The sequence below is a fragment of the Acomys russatus genome, chromosome 13, assembly GCF_903995435.1.
Source record: "Acomys russatus chromosome 13, mAcoRus1.1, whole genome shotgun sequence".
In the NCBI taxonomy this organism is placed as follows: Eukaryota; Metazoa; Chordata; class Mammalia; order Rodentia; family Muridae; genus Acomys; species Acomys russatus.
Window position 1 is genome coordinate 11,642,084 of NC_067149.1, and position 16,128 is coordinate 11,658,211.

General features: G+C 48.7%; 1 protein-coding gene across 1 annotated transcript in view; it reads right to left on the reverse strand.

Annotated features, from left to right (window-relative positions):
* Positions 1-10,285, reverse strand: part of Hk2 (hexokinase 2) — a 50,930-nt gene extending 40,645 nt beyond the window's left edge. The window contains exon 1 of the mRNA XM_051154761.1: positions 9,817-10,285. Coding sequence (XP_051010718.1) covers positions 9,817-9,879 — 63 coding nt within the window. The 5' untranslated portion in view covers positions 9,880-10,285. The remainder of the gene's footprint in view (positions 1-9,816) is intronic.
* Between the last annotated feature and the right edge of the window lie 5,843 nt (positions 10,286-16,128).

Below are 16,128 nucleotides of genomic sequence, written 5' to 3' on the forward strand. Positions count from 1 at the left end.
GCCCTCCAGTCCCAGGTTTAGATACTTCATCCTGGAGGGAGGCAGTGGTCCAACAGATAACAGGTCTCAGGGGTGTGTGTGATGCCAGCTTCGTCCATTTGCCCATGAAGTTATTGAGCACCAGACTGAGTGTGCCAGGACTGGGCACAGAAGACAGCAGGGTAAAGGAGACAGCGGACTCTGCCAGCAAGAGGCAGATATGACAAATGCTTACAAACCTAAGGTGACAGACAACAGCAGTTTTTCCTACTGTAATAAAATACAGGATTTACAACCACTTACTTTCTGTTTGCTTGTTTGCTTGCTTGTGTTGAGACTATAGCCCAGGCTAGCCTCAAGCCAAGGGCAATCCCAGTGCCTTGATCACCCAAGTGCTGGGATTTCAAGCGGCACATTTAGCTTCTTTTTCTTTTTTTGAAAGATTTGTTTTTTAATCAGCGTATATTAAAATCATTTTAAGAAATGATGGGCCAGAGGGAGAGCTCAAGAGGTTTGGATCCTAGAAGAGTCACAGCAGCTAAGGAATACTAAGAGTGGGAGATGGCATCTTCCCAGGAGGAGCACACCAAATGGTTACCCAGTACCATGTACTCAGCCCAATACAAGTAACACTATTATAGAGACTGAACAGGTTGTATTTACATATTTATAAAAAGACATGTATATCTATATACACACATATGCACAATTATACACACTAAATATACATGGGCAGATACAAGCACAGGTTAAAAAAATGTAAACAAGGGGGAGAAAAGCCCATGAATAAGAAAGAAAGCAAGAAGAAGTACAAAAGGGGCTAGAAAGAAAAAAGATATATATATATATAAATTATTGTATTATGGTAGTGGAGCACGCCTTTAATCTAAGCATTCAGGAGGCAGAGGCAGGTGGATCTCTGAATTCCAAGACCAGCCTGGTCTACAGAGTTCCAAAACTATAGTGTGTGGCCAGAGCTACAGAGTAGAAAGCAAAGCAAAACAAAAGAGAAAGAGAAAGGGGGGGGGGGGAATGACTGAGGCACCTCCATACCTAAGCATCACGCTCTTTGCTCATGTTCAGTTCCTGTCACCTGTCTTGTCCACCCCACTTCTGCTGGTCCCTTCTTGTTCATAAACAGTGGCCTTTATGCTTTCATGTCTTTTTTTTTTTTTCTTTTTTTTTTTTTAAAACAAATCTAGATTCTGCATATGAGAGAATGTAACATTTATCTTTCTGAGTCTGGCTTATTTCAAGTCACAAGAGAATCTCCCGTTCCATCCATTTTCCCGCAAGGACATAATTGCATTACTCTTAGTGGCAGAACAAGATTTCCTGTGTTATCTACCACATTTTCTTTAGCCATCCTTCTGCTGATGGACATCTAGGGTGTCACTACCTTGGCTACTATGAGTAGCGGCTACAATAATGAACATGAATGTGCGGCTATCTCGGTTCCAGGCTGACTAGACATCTGCCTCTCATTCTCAGGAGTCCCAGAAGACCACAAACACCGGCTAAGTCTTCAGCATACTGTGATGCCAGCAGCCCTCAGGACTCAAGATGGGTTGGTATTCAAGAAGGCTTGGCTATGGGTACCAACTTGGGGGGCCATGACCACACCAGGAATACAGAGAACTAGCAACTCCAGATTGACAGGCACTCGTGCCTGACCCGGCTCTCCAGGCCACTACTCTCACTATGGGATGCTGACAGTAGTTCCTTCATGTTCATCCGCCAGTGCTACCTATTTTATGCTCAGTTCCCTAGGGCACACCTCGCCCTCTCTAGACAGCCCCAGCCCAGGGACTACAATCTGCGTGGGAGCTTCGCGACCCATGGTAGCATCCATCCACTCTCTCATTCTTGTCTGTGGCCACTGTCCACCTGCTGAATCAAATTTCTCTGCGTCTGTCTCTCAGCTCCAAGTACAACCTAGAACTTCTACCCAATCCGAGACCACACCCATAACAGGCAAGACACCCAGACATGCCTGCATGCCCAAAACCATGCTGGCTGACGGCTGTGGAAATGGCAAGGCTATTCACGGTGTCTGCTTTTTACTCTCAAAGGTAGGACCAGTTTGCACAGTTAAGAGTCCTATAGTGACAGCCCACAAAGTAAATCAGGACTTTGTCCTAAAGGGACCCACACCCAAGGATGACATTGAAGGAAATGGGACAGTGATCAGGAAACTGAGTTCCAGATTCAGGGCTTCTGGGAGAGTTCGGACCTGTCTCCTAGTACACCGCAGCTGCTTTCTTTCCCGTAAAAGGGTTGGGATGACATCATTCCAAGGTCCCTTTCCAACTGCCACCTGACTCATAACCCAATAAAACAGTCAGCCATCTCCACTTGTCCCAGGCTTCTCCACTGGGGGTTAAGTACGAGGGCTCCGAAATGAGGCTACTTGCCTGGGTTTGAATTCTGCCTTGCCCTTAGGCAAAGTACTGACCTGGTGCCTTTACCTGAATGAGGTAACAGTGTCTCCTCTGCAAGCCAGCTAGAGAGTAGCCTGAGAGATTCTGGCGCAGCACGTCTGAGATGCCAGCTCCTACTATGTACAAAAGACGTTTGTCTTTAAGATCTTTGTAGGAGAGCTAGCACAGGTGCCTCAACACATAATATACCAGGTCTCTCGAGCGAGCCTTGGGCAGAAGCACTGCTGCAAATTTGATGCCAGCCTGAATTGCATAGACAGTAGCAAGCCAGCCTGGGCTACAGGGCAAGATCTTGCCTCAACCTCCCTCCAATAAAGACCTTTATAGGGGAAAGGAGCAGATGAGTCTCGAAGGCTGCATAGAAAGCACTGGAACAGGAAAAACTCAAGGAGTAAGTAGGAGAAACCCTTCAACGAGGATAGAAAATGAGGCAGCTTCGAACACCCTCACTGAATCCCAACTAAAGTGGCCAGGTGGGTTGTCTCTCCCTTTATCAAGCAAAAGATGCTAAAAAGAAAAGTCAGGAGTTGTGCGTGGTGGCACAGACAGATCATTGTGAGTTCAAGGCCAGCCTGGTCTACAAAGCAAGTCCCGGACAGCCAGGGCTATACAGCCAAACCTTGTCTCAAAAATGAAAAGTTAGGCACAAGGGCTTTTAACAATATGGACTGACCCCATATCTTGAGGGACACCTGAAGCACCCAGGCAGGGACTATGAAGGAAGGTGGGTGAGTGGATTGGTCCCCTTACTCGGAGGACTTGGAGACAGCCTCTGAGATAAGGCTTCACAAAGGAATATCCAGAGTTCTACAGACAGAAGCAATAGACACTTATGGCCTCCATAGAATGGGATTCTCTGCCGCTCAGGCCAAGACTCCTGACTCCTAACTGAAGAAGACAAAACCTATTCAAAATCAACAGGGTAGGGTGTGGTGGCATGTCATGAGTTCAGGACTAACCTAGGCTGTATAGTGAGTTCCAGCCTAGCCTGGACTACAGTATGAGACCCTGATGTCATGTCCCCCCCACCCCCATTCCCTACAGAGATTAACTACTACATTGTAAAGAACTTGGAGCTCCCCAGGGCCAGTAAAAAGAAAAACCCTCAACAGCCCAGGGTCTGAATGAGGGGCAAAATGCCCTGCTGTATATAGCTCTAAGAGACCCCATCTAATGATCTGAAAGAATGAGAGCATGGCTGTCACCTTTGGTCCCTAAGGGAAGCTCCATGAATCCAAGATTTTCCCCAGTGGGAAGCCCCAGCCTCTGGGGCAAACGTTAAGCCAGTTCCCAAAGGTGCAGTCGTAACACTTTCCCTGGGCGTCTTCTGCCCTTTTTTGCTCCTGGGAAAGGAATTACTGGAAGTCAGTTACTGCAAGGCAGGTACAGGGTTCCCCAAAGGAGAAGATGCTTCATCTTGGGGTATACCAGCAGACACCTAACACCACTGAGTATGAGGGCCACTTGCCCCAGGGAACCAGAAAGAATGCAAGTTAGAGCAAGTTTCCTTATTATCCCAAACTGCCAAGGCTTGCTCCATGGATAACCAGGATTCAATCCCACAAGCCAGACTCCTTCTTGAAACTCCTCCCCAAGAACCACTGCCTCTGTCTGAGGACAGGTGTCCTCAGCGTCACCCACCCGACCCCCACCCCTCAGCTCAAAAGTCAACCTTGTATGGAATGCTGACAGGAAACACCCACAGGGCCAATAGGAGATTCTCTCCAAGGAGGAGAGTGCAAATCTTGATCAGTGGCTTCCTGGAAAAAAGGGCACTGCCCATAGCTTTCTAGGTGGTCCTGCCTTGGGAATTGGTCCTTCAGTGAGGTGTGGGAGCTTTTGCTGAAGGCTGTGGTCCCACAACGTCACCTCAGATCCCCGCGGTACACACTGTTGAAAGCTGGGGGCTAGCAGAGAACGGTGCCTCACGCTGGCAATCCCAGCAATTGAGAGACCGGAAGATAATGTTCAACTTGGGTTACAGTGAGACTGTGGAAGGAAGGAAAGAGGGAGAGTTAAGGGGGGGGGATGGGCAGGGGGGAGAGTGAGGGTGTTTGGGGGGAGGGGGAGGCTGTTTGGTGGGGGGGGGTTGGTGAGGGAGGAGTAAAGGTGGGTTTAGTGTTGAGGAGTGAGGGTGGGTTTGGTGGGGGTGGAGTGAGGGTGGGTTTGGTGGGGGTGGAGGGAGGGTGGGTTTGGTGGGGGTGGAGTGAGGGCGGGTTTGGTGACACACACCTTTAACCCTACCCGCTGGGGTCAGAGATAATTGAATCTGAGTTGTAGACCAGCCGGGTCTACATAGAAGTTTTAGGGAAACCAGAAATATAGTAAGACCATGTCTCAAAAAAAAAAAAAAGGAAAGAGGAAGAGGATGTGGGGCTATAGCTCAGTTGGTGCTTGCCTATCATGTATGAAGACATGAGAGTTTGATTCTGTCACCACGTAAAAAGGTGAGCTGAGGCAGGAGGACCAGAATTGCAAGGTCATCCCCTACTGAGTATAGAGTTGAAGGCCAGCATGAGCTAGCTATATGTCTCAAAAAGGAAAAAGTAAACAAAATTATAGAATGGGATAGCCCATACACACACAAAATTTCTCTAGCCCAAAATGCCTGAAGCACTTCCAATCCAAGCAAACCTCACTCTGGGACCTGCGCAGCCAATAAAATCTGGGGGTGACTTGCGATGCCCATCCTGATGCTTTGATGGCAGCGACTGATTGCACAGTGTCATAAAACAAACCAAACTTGCTGACTTCCAAACTCCAGGATAGGGAGCCAGTGAGATGGCTCAGAGGTTTAAGAGCATTGACTGCTCTTCCAGAGGACCCAGGTTCAGTTCCCAGCACCCAGATGTCAACTTGCAACTGCTGGCATCTCCAGGAACCAATGTCCTCACAGACATGCATGCAGACCAAATACCAATGCACATAAAAATAAGAATAAATAAAAGGAAAGCTCCAGGGTAAAGAGATCCTCCTACCAAGAGTTGGTCTTTCAAATCAGAAGTAGCTGGGTGCTTGGGCGGGGGTGGGGGTGGGGGGGGTGGGGGAGCAGGGTGGGGGTGTGGGGGGGGTGGGGGGTGGGGCAGGGGTGTTTTATCTTGGATATTGGCTTTTACTCTAGCTACCACCTCTGTGTTGCTCTGATTCTCCCTGGAAAAAAAGTTGAGTGATCTGCAAACTCCTCAAGATGCAAGAAAAGTTCAGCTCTGAAAATCGTGGTAGCCAGGCGGGAGTGGCACACACCTTGAGTTCCAGTCTCAGAAGGCAGAGGGAGTTACAGGGCAGCCAAGCTAGAGAACCCCTATTTCAAAACACCAGGAAGGAAGGAGAGAGGGAAAGAGGAGAGAGAGAGAGAGAGAGAGAGAGAGAGAGAGAGAGAGAGAGAGAGAGGCCTGTTAGCTGTTAATTCCAACCCTCAGGAGGTATGGGCAGGGACATGGGTAGAGTTCGAGGTCATCTTCCCTTGCAAGGCTAGCCTGGGCTACATAAGACCCTTGCTTCTGTGGGGGATGGAGGTAATCTTTCTACTTCCAAGACAGCCTGAGTCCACCCTTCCGCATACAAGGGACCCAAGTAAGCTGAGCCTGTTACAGAGCTGCAGTTAAATGTCAGTTCTGTGCATAGTCAGACAGCTTGGCCAATGGCTCACAAAGGGGTACGTATTTCACTTCGGTAGTTAACGCTGATGATTGATTCTCCCTCCTCAAGACACAAATCTTCTGTTTCTCCATCGGCAAGATACCAGGCCTTGATGCAGGAAATAGGAACCTCGCTCGGGTGAAGGAATCACTCACGAAGAGCCACCTTTCCTCTAAGGGTTCACACCCCAACACTCTTCACTCTGATTTTTGGCCTCCTCTGGTCTTACACTCTAAGCACCCTGCCCATAGTCAGGAACTGTGGTGACCAACTGGAACACAGCCAGGGTTCTTTCTTTCTCCCCTGGCTGAGGAAGGATTACAACAGAAACCCACCAGCCTTACTGCAGGGTGAATCTAAACCACAAAACCTGAGCCACAAAAGCTCAGGTGGAGTGATGTAGGCATGGGCGGAAGATGGAAGCAAGATCGAGGAGGCATGCAAACGTTAGACCTAGTGCCTTAACCTCTTTGGGAAATGAAAAGCTGCAAGAAAAATGAAACTGGACTGAAAGGCAGCAGGAAGGGCTGTAGAAGGCTCCGGAAATACTCCAGTCCAGCTGCAAGCCTAGAACTCAGGAAACTTCTGGTGTCTGGAAGGATCTCACAGACCAACTGAGAGGGTTGTAACCATCAGAAAAGGATAAAAATAAATCCAAGGCTGGGCAACAGTGGCGCACGCCTTTGATTTAATCCCAGCACTCGGGAGGCAGAGGCAGAGGCAGAGGCAGGTGTATCTCTGTGAGTTCGAGGCCAGCCTGATCTACAAAGAGAGTCCAGGCCAGCCAAGGCTCTGTGTAACAGAGAGACCTTGCCTCTAAAAAGGGAACAAAGAATCCAAGGTTCCTAGGGAAGATCCAGCGGCACCAATGCCATTGCTCAACCCAAGCTAGGAGCCATCTACATGTCTACACTACTGGGTGAAAGTGTTCCCAGCACCGTGAGTGAACACTACACAGTCTAATGTTGTCTAGAGGCAGGCAAGTGTGTGCTCAAGAATTTGTTCTTACCGAGGAGCAAAAGCCATCCTGGTGTTCTTTAAAAATCAACCAAACAAACAAACCCTCACGTGATCTTGGACAACTTAATCTTAACCTCAGTTCCTTGCCAATCCAATTAGGAACACTCAAAATAATCAACCTTATCTCTGGGAGTTATTTGAATATTCATGAGCTAACCTGGGTCAGGAACTTGGAACAGAGCTCTGTTTGTTCACAGCAGATGCTCTGCATTGAATCCCACAATTTCAATTAGCGGTGAGCAGAGACGCTGCACTTGTCCACCAGGACAAATGTGGAGCTAGCTGTAGACAGTTACTCCCTGCAACTAACTTCCAAGCCCTGAGACTAGGCTAAGCTAACCTCAGAGGGGCTCCAGAAAAAGTCCAAATCAAAAGCCAGGCCTGGTGGCCGACCCCTTTAATCCAGAGGCAGAGGAAGGTGCAACTCTGTGAGCTCAAAGTTAGCCAGCCTGGTGTACAGCTGAGTGTCAGGCCTGCCAAGGATAGTAAGACCCTGCCCCCACCCTACGTGAACAAAAAAGAAAGGAAAAAGGGCAAGGCCCAGTGTGGTGGTGCAAGCCTTTAACCCCAGCTGTTTGGGAGTTGAAGGAGAGGCTGACATTATCTCTGTGAGTTCAAGACCAGTCTGGTCTACACAGTGAGTTACAGCAGGGATGCTGCCGAGAGACCCTGTCTCAAACAAGTCTAAATGAAGCATTTCTAAACCAGAGTTTCATCTTTCTTAATTCTTTCCCAATATACTCTGGGTAGCTTCTCCAAGTTCAGGGGGATCAAACAGCTTTGCATACTTAAGCCAGATCAGGGAGGCTAAACTGGGAGGCTAAATCCCCCTTGTGTGACACCTGGTTTAAGTTACAGGCCTGATTCAACTCTGCCCCTATTGGTAATTAAGAGGAAATACATCCAAGTGTCCTGGGGCTGGGAGTAAAGAAAAGCCTAAAGGAACAAAATGTTCATTTTGTGCCCAGTCAGTCACCATAAAACAGAATGGGCACAGTCACCTGCATCTTGTAGGAAGAAATAAGCCTCCCAAGAGACTCAGGGTCCTGTGGTAAATATAAACTACAAGGCAGGGTTAGAACTCACTTTCAGATACCCTTGTTAATTCTCGTTCCATTCCAGGGAGCAGATGGCTCCACGGCATGTCCCTAACGGGATCTAATATACTCCCACAGTTCCATCACCGGAGAGAATTCCTATGTCCAAGAGGAAAATTCACTCCCTCTAGGATTAAGGAGGCTCCTCTGTGTTTTAGGAATTGCCAAGAGACAGTCAAATCTTAACTAGAGAAACCCAGTGCAGTCAGCAAAAAAAAAATCACGCCAGCTGAGAGGCAAGTTAAGTTTCTAAGCAAACCGAATTTAAAGTGCAGGACTACATCCCAAGATAGTAGAGAGAACCGACGGAGAAACTCAACTTAATCAGGTGCCTCCCTCCAGCCCGAGGTTTATGTGCCAGGGCCCTGGAAATATCAAAAGCAATCATCTGTCATCCTCTCCCACACTCAAGACCATAAGATGCGGGGGGGCAGGGGGGGGGCGGGAGGATTGCTTCTAGCACGGGGTCAAGATACTTTCCTTAAAAGCTGTGCCCAGAAGACACTGTAATTTCAAATGTGTAACTGAGCAACGGCTCACAGCTTTAACACTGGACAGGACAACACCCCCCCCCCCCCCCCCCCAATACTAAACCATTCCCTCCCTCAAATCCTGGACGAGGGCCCAGGACAGGAACCAATGCCGTAATCCTGAGCATTTTAGAAACTCAATTCTCTTGGGAGTTAGAGCTCTCCGAGTCTGGCTCCGGTCCACCCCCCACCTCCCAACACCAAAGCGGACAGCTAGTGAGGCTCCCGGCGAGGCCCGAAGCTCTTTCTTATGTAAATGACCCGCAGAGAGCTCGGGTTTGCAAGGACTGCACTGGAGTGAGGTGGGCAATGGAAAATCTGAGAGATTTTAAAGGTTCGTTTCCGAAGACTAGTAAAACAAAACAAAAGAACCAGGGGAATCTTAGGGTGGGACGGTGAGTCCACTCCGTGTAACTTTTAGTGGCAAACCAGAACGTGCTATCCAAAATCCTCCCCCTACTCGGAGGCCAGACACGGGGACAAGAGGCGGGGCGGTCCCCAGGAAGATCTGCTCTGAGGGGGCGCCCCTTTCGAGCCTCAGTTCCGGGCAGTTCAGTTCCGGGGAGGGGGCGCGGCAGATCAGTCTTTCTGCGCCCTTTCCCGCCCCTTCCTGGGTGGCTTTTCTCCCCCGCCTCTATCCACCTCCAAGGGGCGCCACGAGGAACCGATGGCCTCTCCAACGCCTTTAAGTGCAATAAGGACTGCCCCAGCTGCCACTCGCTTCCACCGTGCCTCCTCCCCTTCACTGAATTCTTCCCCCACGTGCTCCTGCCGGAACTCTGTCTGCAGAAGGGGGCTCCTCCCACGTGGGCGCAGCAGTTTCGGACTACGTGCTGGGCGACCGGCCCTTCAATAAACCAGGAGCTCTAAGGATGGGGAGGGCGCGCGCGGGTCCCCGAGGAAGTGGGAATATCGGTGGTGCGCTCCGGGATCACGAGAGTGCCTAGCAGACGTGGCTTCTCGCGCTCAGGACTTTCCCAGCTACCCAGACTGGTTCCACGTCCCCAGCCCCGGAGGAGGAGGAAACAGGTCCCCTGCGTGCTCCAGATTCCCGGAGAGCACGCAACTTGGTCCAACTCGAGCCAGCCGTCCCCGCCCGTACTGACTTACCTTCTGTACTTGGTTTTGGTTGAGCTCCGTGAAAAAGCAGGCGATCATATGCGAGGCGATCATCCTGCTGCGGCGAGTCGGACCGAGTAAAGAAACCGAGGCTCGAGAGCTACCGGGGAAGCGAGCAGCACAGTACGACCGCTTTGTACCCAGGCCCGGGTGTCCGACTGAGATCGAAGACTCCAGGAGCTACACAAAGAAAGTTAACCACGATGGCTCACCAAGTGGGGGCCTCGAGTCTCCAGAAACAGGCTTCTTTTTCCTATTTTTTTTTTTTCAGTCACAACTACTAGACGGCGCCTAAGTCTCACTCCTGGCGACAGGTCTAGTTGCTCAGCGTCCGGTCGCTAACTTCAGCCACAGGTTCACCAAGGCTCAACTTCAGAAGAATGACAGTGCTGCTCCACTCGGGCGATCGCACCTTTCAGAGTCGCTGGCGTGATGGTCTTGCCTTCGGGTCTCCTTAGCTGCGTAGCCTGTGATGTCCTAGAACTCCAGCACCCGAGTTTGGTGCAACAATGTGGCTTATTGAGGGGCTGCCGGCTCTTTAGGCCGCCCCGGACACGGACGTGCGCGCGCTCATTGGCTGCAGAAAGAGGGTGTGTGTGCTCTCCGGCTGCCCGCCCGCGGTCCACAACCAATCGGCGTCCAGAGCCCGCGGGCGCGGCCTCGTCGACACCCAAGCAAGCGGCTGGAGAGGCGCGCCCGAGGCTAGGGGAGGAGCCGGGCCCCAGAGATGGGACGTGTGTTCCGTGGCAAGAGCCTGGGACTCCAGGGCGCATGAGCTACGGTCGCGTCAGGCTCAGCTTCGGGTGGGGGGCGCGTGATCGCGGACCCAAAAGATGTTGGGCTACTGGAAAGACAAGTGACAGCAACGGCACACGCCCTGGGCGGACAAGGACATAGTATGGTATCAGGGGGATCATGTGAGGGGCTGCGGCTGTCACGAGTCTGAAGCTTCTTGCTTCTCAAGTCAGAGGATCCCTGCATTCCTGAAGTGACCGTCATACCAATAGCATATGGATTTTACCCACCCCCTTTTACATATAAGGGAACTAGGCGCTGTGCTGTTAATGAGATTTGCCCAAAGTCACATCGCTAACAAGTGATTGATAGGAATATATCTCACTCTGAAATGGAATTCTCTTCCCTATTGTGTTATCCAGCCTTTTTTTTTTTTTTTTTTTTTTTTTAACCACCGATTTTCTCCGTGTAGACTTGGACTGTCCTGGATTTACTTTGTAGACCAGGCTGGCCTCCAACTCACAGAGATCGGCCTGCCTCTGCTTCCCCGAGTGCTGGGATTACGGGTTTACGCCACCGTGCCTGGCTATCCAATCTTTCTTGAAACCAGGAAAATAAAAGGCTGGAGAGAGAGAAACCTTGTCGCGAGGTGGGAGGAGAAAGTGGGCGTGTAACTGCTTGTTCCCAGACTCAAGTGCTGTGGAATCGTTTACAGATGCTGACAAGAGCCAGGAGCCTCTACCTCAGCTCACGCCGGACACCAGACTCCAACTCCTCCAAGTCTGGTGTATGAGTAGAAGCCAGCAATATTGAAATAGACCCTCAGATGACGTCAGACCCGTGCTGGTGGAGAATGGTAAGCTTGGAGTTGGAAACTTAGAGCAAAGGAAGCCTACCAATTCCACATACCCTCACTCCCAAGCTCTCTCCGGCTCCCAGAGTGGTATGTGCCGCTACTGGGGAGCAAACCTGGGGCTTGGTACACTCCAACCTTTTTTCTCTTCTGTGCTGCCTTCTCCCACTTTCTCTGATGAGGTTCATTTATTCCCTCTATCCACCAGCACCATCCCCCAGCACCATCCCCCCAGCACCATCCCCCAGCACCATCCCCCCAGCACCATCCCCCAGCACCATCCCCCCAGCACCATCCCCCCAGCACCATCCCCCAGTACCACCCCCCAGCACCATCCCCCCAGCACCATCGCTGGCAGCTACACCATGGACACACAGGTAACTCACAAACAAAACCTACAAGCAAGGTCTTTCCCCTAGGCTTCTGGCTTTCTTGGACAGCTGCCGTTTGTCACCCCTGCTGAGGTGACTAGTATCTAGCACTTAACATGTAAGAAGCTGTCCTTCCCAGTTTTCCCCTTTCCTGGTGCCTCCACAAATGACATCACCATCCATGATTCCTTCCTGCCACTCACTCTCACATCTATTTACGCCATTAGTGAACAGTTGGTCTGATTTATCAAAAAGGCTAGACCCTCATGGCCAAGCCACCAGTGACTCCATCCGAGCCTATTCCCTGTCACTTAGCCTCCACGTTTAGCTACCTCTAGCTTGCCCACTCTGATCTCTCCTTCAAGCTTAAAAGGCTTGTTTAAAATACAATCCAGTGCTGGGTGTGGTGGCACACACTTGTAGTCCCAGCACTGGGGAGGTGAAAACAGAAGAGTCAGGAGTTCAAGACCAACTTGAGACCCTGGATAGATAGATAGATAGATAGATAGATAGATAGATAGATAGATAGATAATAAGATTAAATTGATAGATATATACCAGGCTGTCTTTTTTTTTTTTTTTTCCTGGTTTAAAACCATTAATGATTTTCAACCTTCAAATAAAATTCAAACTCCTAAGAATGACTATTAGAAATAATTTTTACAGTCTGACATGGTAGGACACCTTTAATCCTAGCAGTCGGGAGCCAGGTAGATTTCTGAGTTGAAGGTCAGCCTTGTTTATAGAGTGAATTCCAGGACAGCCAAGGCTACACAGAGAAACCCTGTCTCGAAAAAAAAAATTTTTTTTTTTGTTCGCTCTTCTTCTATCTGGAATATTCCTCTCCATACAACCCATCTCCTTCCATTTCTGTACCAGTTCAACTCAGACATTGTCTCAGATAACTTTCCTGTGACTAGTTTATGTTGAATAGTTCCCTCACCAGGTGTGATGATAACACATACCTTTAATCTCAGAGCTTGAGAGGCACAGGCATTTTTAAGGCTTTCCTAGTCTACATACTAAGTTCTAGGACAGTCAGCACAACATTTAAAACAAAAATAACAGTCTGGGGGATGGGAGAGGGTGGCACGTACCTTTAATCCCAGCACGTAGGGGACAGAGGCAGTGGATCTATGTGTGAGTTCAAGGCCAGCCTGATCTACAGAGTGAGTTCCAGGACAGTCAATGCTACACAAAGAGACCCTGTCTCAGAAAAAAAAAAAAAAAAAACCAGAAACAGAAAAAAACAAAACAAACAAACAAAAAACACAAAAATTCCCGCCTCAGTCCCCATGTTCACCACACCCAGCTTACTTCTAAGTGTCATGTTCATTTTGTCCTCCCAGTCCAAACAAGACTCTGTGTCTGTCATGTCCCCTTATATTTGCAGAGCCTAGAGTGGAGGCACTCTATCACCGGGTAGGCACGCCATAGGTATTTATTGTGTAAGTTAGTAAATGACTTATACTGATGACTTATTATATCACACATGACTATAAGACACAAAAGAGACACTTTCATTTTCTATATTGGTTCTCAAATCCTTTCCACCGGTCTGATGATCACAGTTCACCAGTATCTTTCACCCAATTGCTTTTTTGTTTGTTTTGGTTTTTGATTTTCAAGGCAGGGTTCCTTGGCAGCCCTGAACTTGTTTTGTAGACCAGGCTGGACTCGAACTCACAATGATCTGCCTGCCTCCGCCTCCCAAGTGCTGAGATTAAAGCCTCCACGCCCGGCTCCTGGCTTCTTTCTTTAGATATAGATAAGCCAGAGGCATCTGACGCAGAGATGCTTAAAGTAGAAGCACCCCATCAGATGTGGTTGTGTTGAGGCCTGCCTCAGCCTTTAATACAGCACAAGTGTAGCCGTTTTGTTTCTTAGTCTCCATCTTGATTATAAGGTGAAATTAAGTCTAAGTTTTCAGGCTCAGCCTTCCAATGAGTAGGTCTCTATGGTTTCGTTTCTCAAACTTTGTATACTTTGTTACCTGGATACTCTGTGAAGTCCCCCAGCTGCAGAACCAATAAAATTAAAGAAACAGTTTGTCTAGCTGGTTAAAGTGCTATAATGTTGCTTCCTACACTTGGATATTTGGTTTTTTACCTGGTTGTGACTTTGTTAGCTGGTTGTTACCTGGTTATGGTTTTGTTACCTGGCTGTTACTTGGTTATAGTTTTTCTTATAAGAAGCCTGCCTTAGAATCAGACCAGTGTCTGGTTCGAGCCCAGATTGTAGCCCTGGCCAGTCAGTTTATGTTAGTTTATGTCCAGTTTTGTTCAGTTTTCGTTCAGTGTTCGAATAAACGTCTATCAGCATGAGTTTGGTGTTGGAGTGGTCAGTGTGGGGGCTATTCCTGAACCCTAGCAGTTGACAATAGCAGTCTTTCATTTGAACGGGAGGAAAGGAACAGAGGGAAAAGACAGGAACTCCCAGATAAGATAAAGGCTGGGTGGAGACAAGGGTGAGACAGGGAGTCCGATTAAGGCTTTAGGTGTTCAGAAGTCTGAGGCCGAATTAATGGCAGAGGTTAAACATAGGCAGCGAAGACAAAAAAAAATAAAAATAAAAATAAAACCTGCTTCCCAGAAATACTTGGGGGCTGGCAAGATAGGTGCCTGTTGCCAAATCATGTCTACCTAAGTTTGACCTTAGGCTCCAGGTGGTAAAAGAGAGAGCCAACTCTGGAAAACTGCCCTCTGACCTTCACACACATGCCATGGGGTGTATGCACCTACACGCATACACACACAAAATAAGTAAATAAACGACATTAAAAAAATTTAGAGACACTTCAAAGTCAATAATTAGCTCAGTATATAAAGCCCGTTTTCCTCAGACAACTGAGATCAAAATCTGTGGACACAGGGCAACTACGATCCCTTCTCTATGGGCTGATCGTACTTATTTACGTTGAGGCCGGGTCTCATGTAGCCCAGGATGGCCTCTAACGCAGTATGCAGCCTATGATGGTCTTGACCTTTCCATCCTCTTGCTGCCATCTTCCCTCCCGGTGCTGAGGTGACGGGCATTGATGACTTCACCTAGTCTATATAGCCATGGAGCTCAGAGGTGAGTCCAAGGCTTCGCGCACGCTGTGCAAGAATTCTAGCAACTGCATTCAGTAGGCTGTATCTCACGCACACACTCATGCGCATGCGCACACTATAGCTGTCTCGTTGTAGTCTTTTCTGGTCCCATTTTATCAGGACTAAGTCCACGGTCACAAGGTACTTTATGTAATCTCTTACAAAGTTCCCAAAAATCCTGGGAGGCGGCTGGAATAAGCTCTATGGTGTTCCCTATCTCATGTGTACGTGACAAATCAAGGGAGAGCTACCCTCACGAGATTGGGAGTTGTAGCTCTGATTTTTATGACCTTAGGATTTTTGCCTAGAGTTTATTACTTCTCCCTCTCTCCCTATGAGCACGCACAGGCACAGATGTTGAAGACTGGTAGAACAGCCATACAGTTTACACTCCACGGTCCACGAGAGAAATCAGTCAGCACATGTTTATTAAACCCTTTACAGGTGCAGCACGCACACACAGAAACACAAAAGGAAAGGTAGTCTCTTCCTCTAAAGGGCTACTGTCGGCACAATTTTTTTTTCTCATCTATTTTATTGGGATTTCTTATACTTCTACCTCCCTACACCCGAATTTCTTCCAACACCCCAACACCAGGTAGGAGAGGAAAAAACGAAGGCATAGTTCTTTTTAGACTACTTCCTGCTGGTTAGGGTGGTCAGGTTCCTTGGGGCAAGTCTAATCTTCATTGCCAGAATATCTCCAATTTCTTCTTCTCCTCAAACTGCCCCAACAGCAGCCAGGTGCAGCAGGGAGAAGCAGCAAGAAGATGCGGCGGCAGCCTTCTTCTTCCTCAGAGTCCCTTCCCTCTCTGGGCTCTGGCATTTATACCCTCTCAGAGTCCCGAGAATCAAACTACCCACAGCTGGCGAAGATCATGGCCTTCTCAGAGCCTGCACAAGGCAAATAGTCTGCTGCTGTGGACAACCTGAAGCAGCCCCATATCCCACATCTGGGATTAAAACAAAGCATGTTTATATAACATAACTGAAGTTTTCTTTTTTAAGATTTATTTATTTATTTTATGAGTGCTCTATCTGCCTGTACACCTGCCCTCCAGAAGAGGGCATCAGATCCCAGTATAGATGGTTATGAGCCACCACGTGGTTTCTGGGAATTGAACTTAGGACCACTAGAAGAGCAGACAGTGCTTGTAACTGCTAAGCCATCTCTCCAGCCCCCATAACTGAGTTTTAAAGAAACCAAAACTTCCCACTAAGACTACTGTTTAGTTTAAGACATAAAATAAAG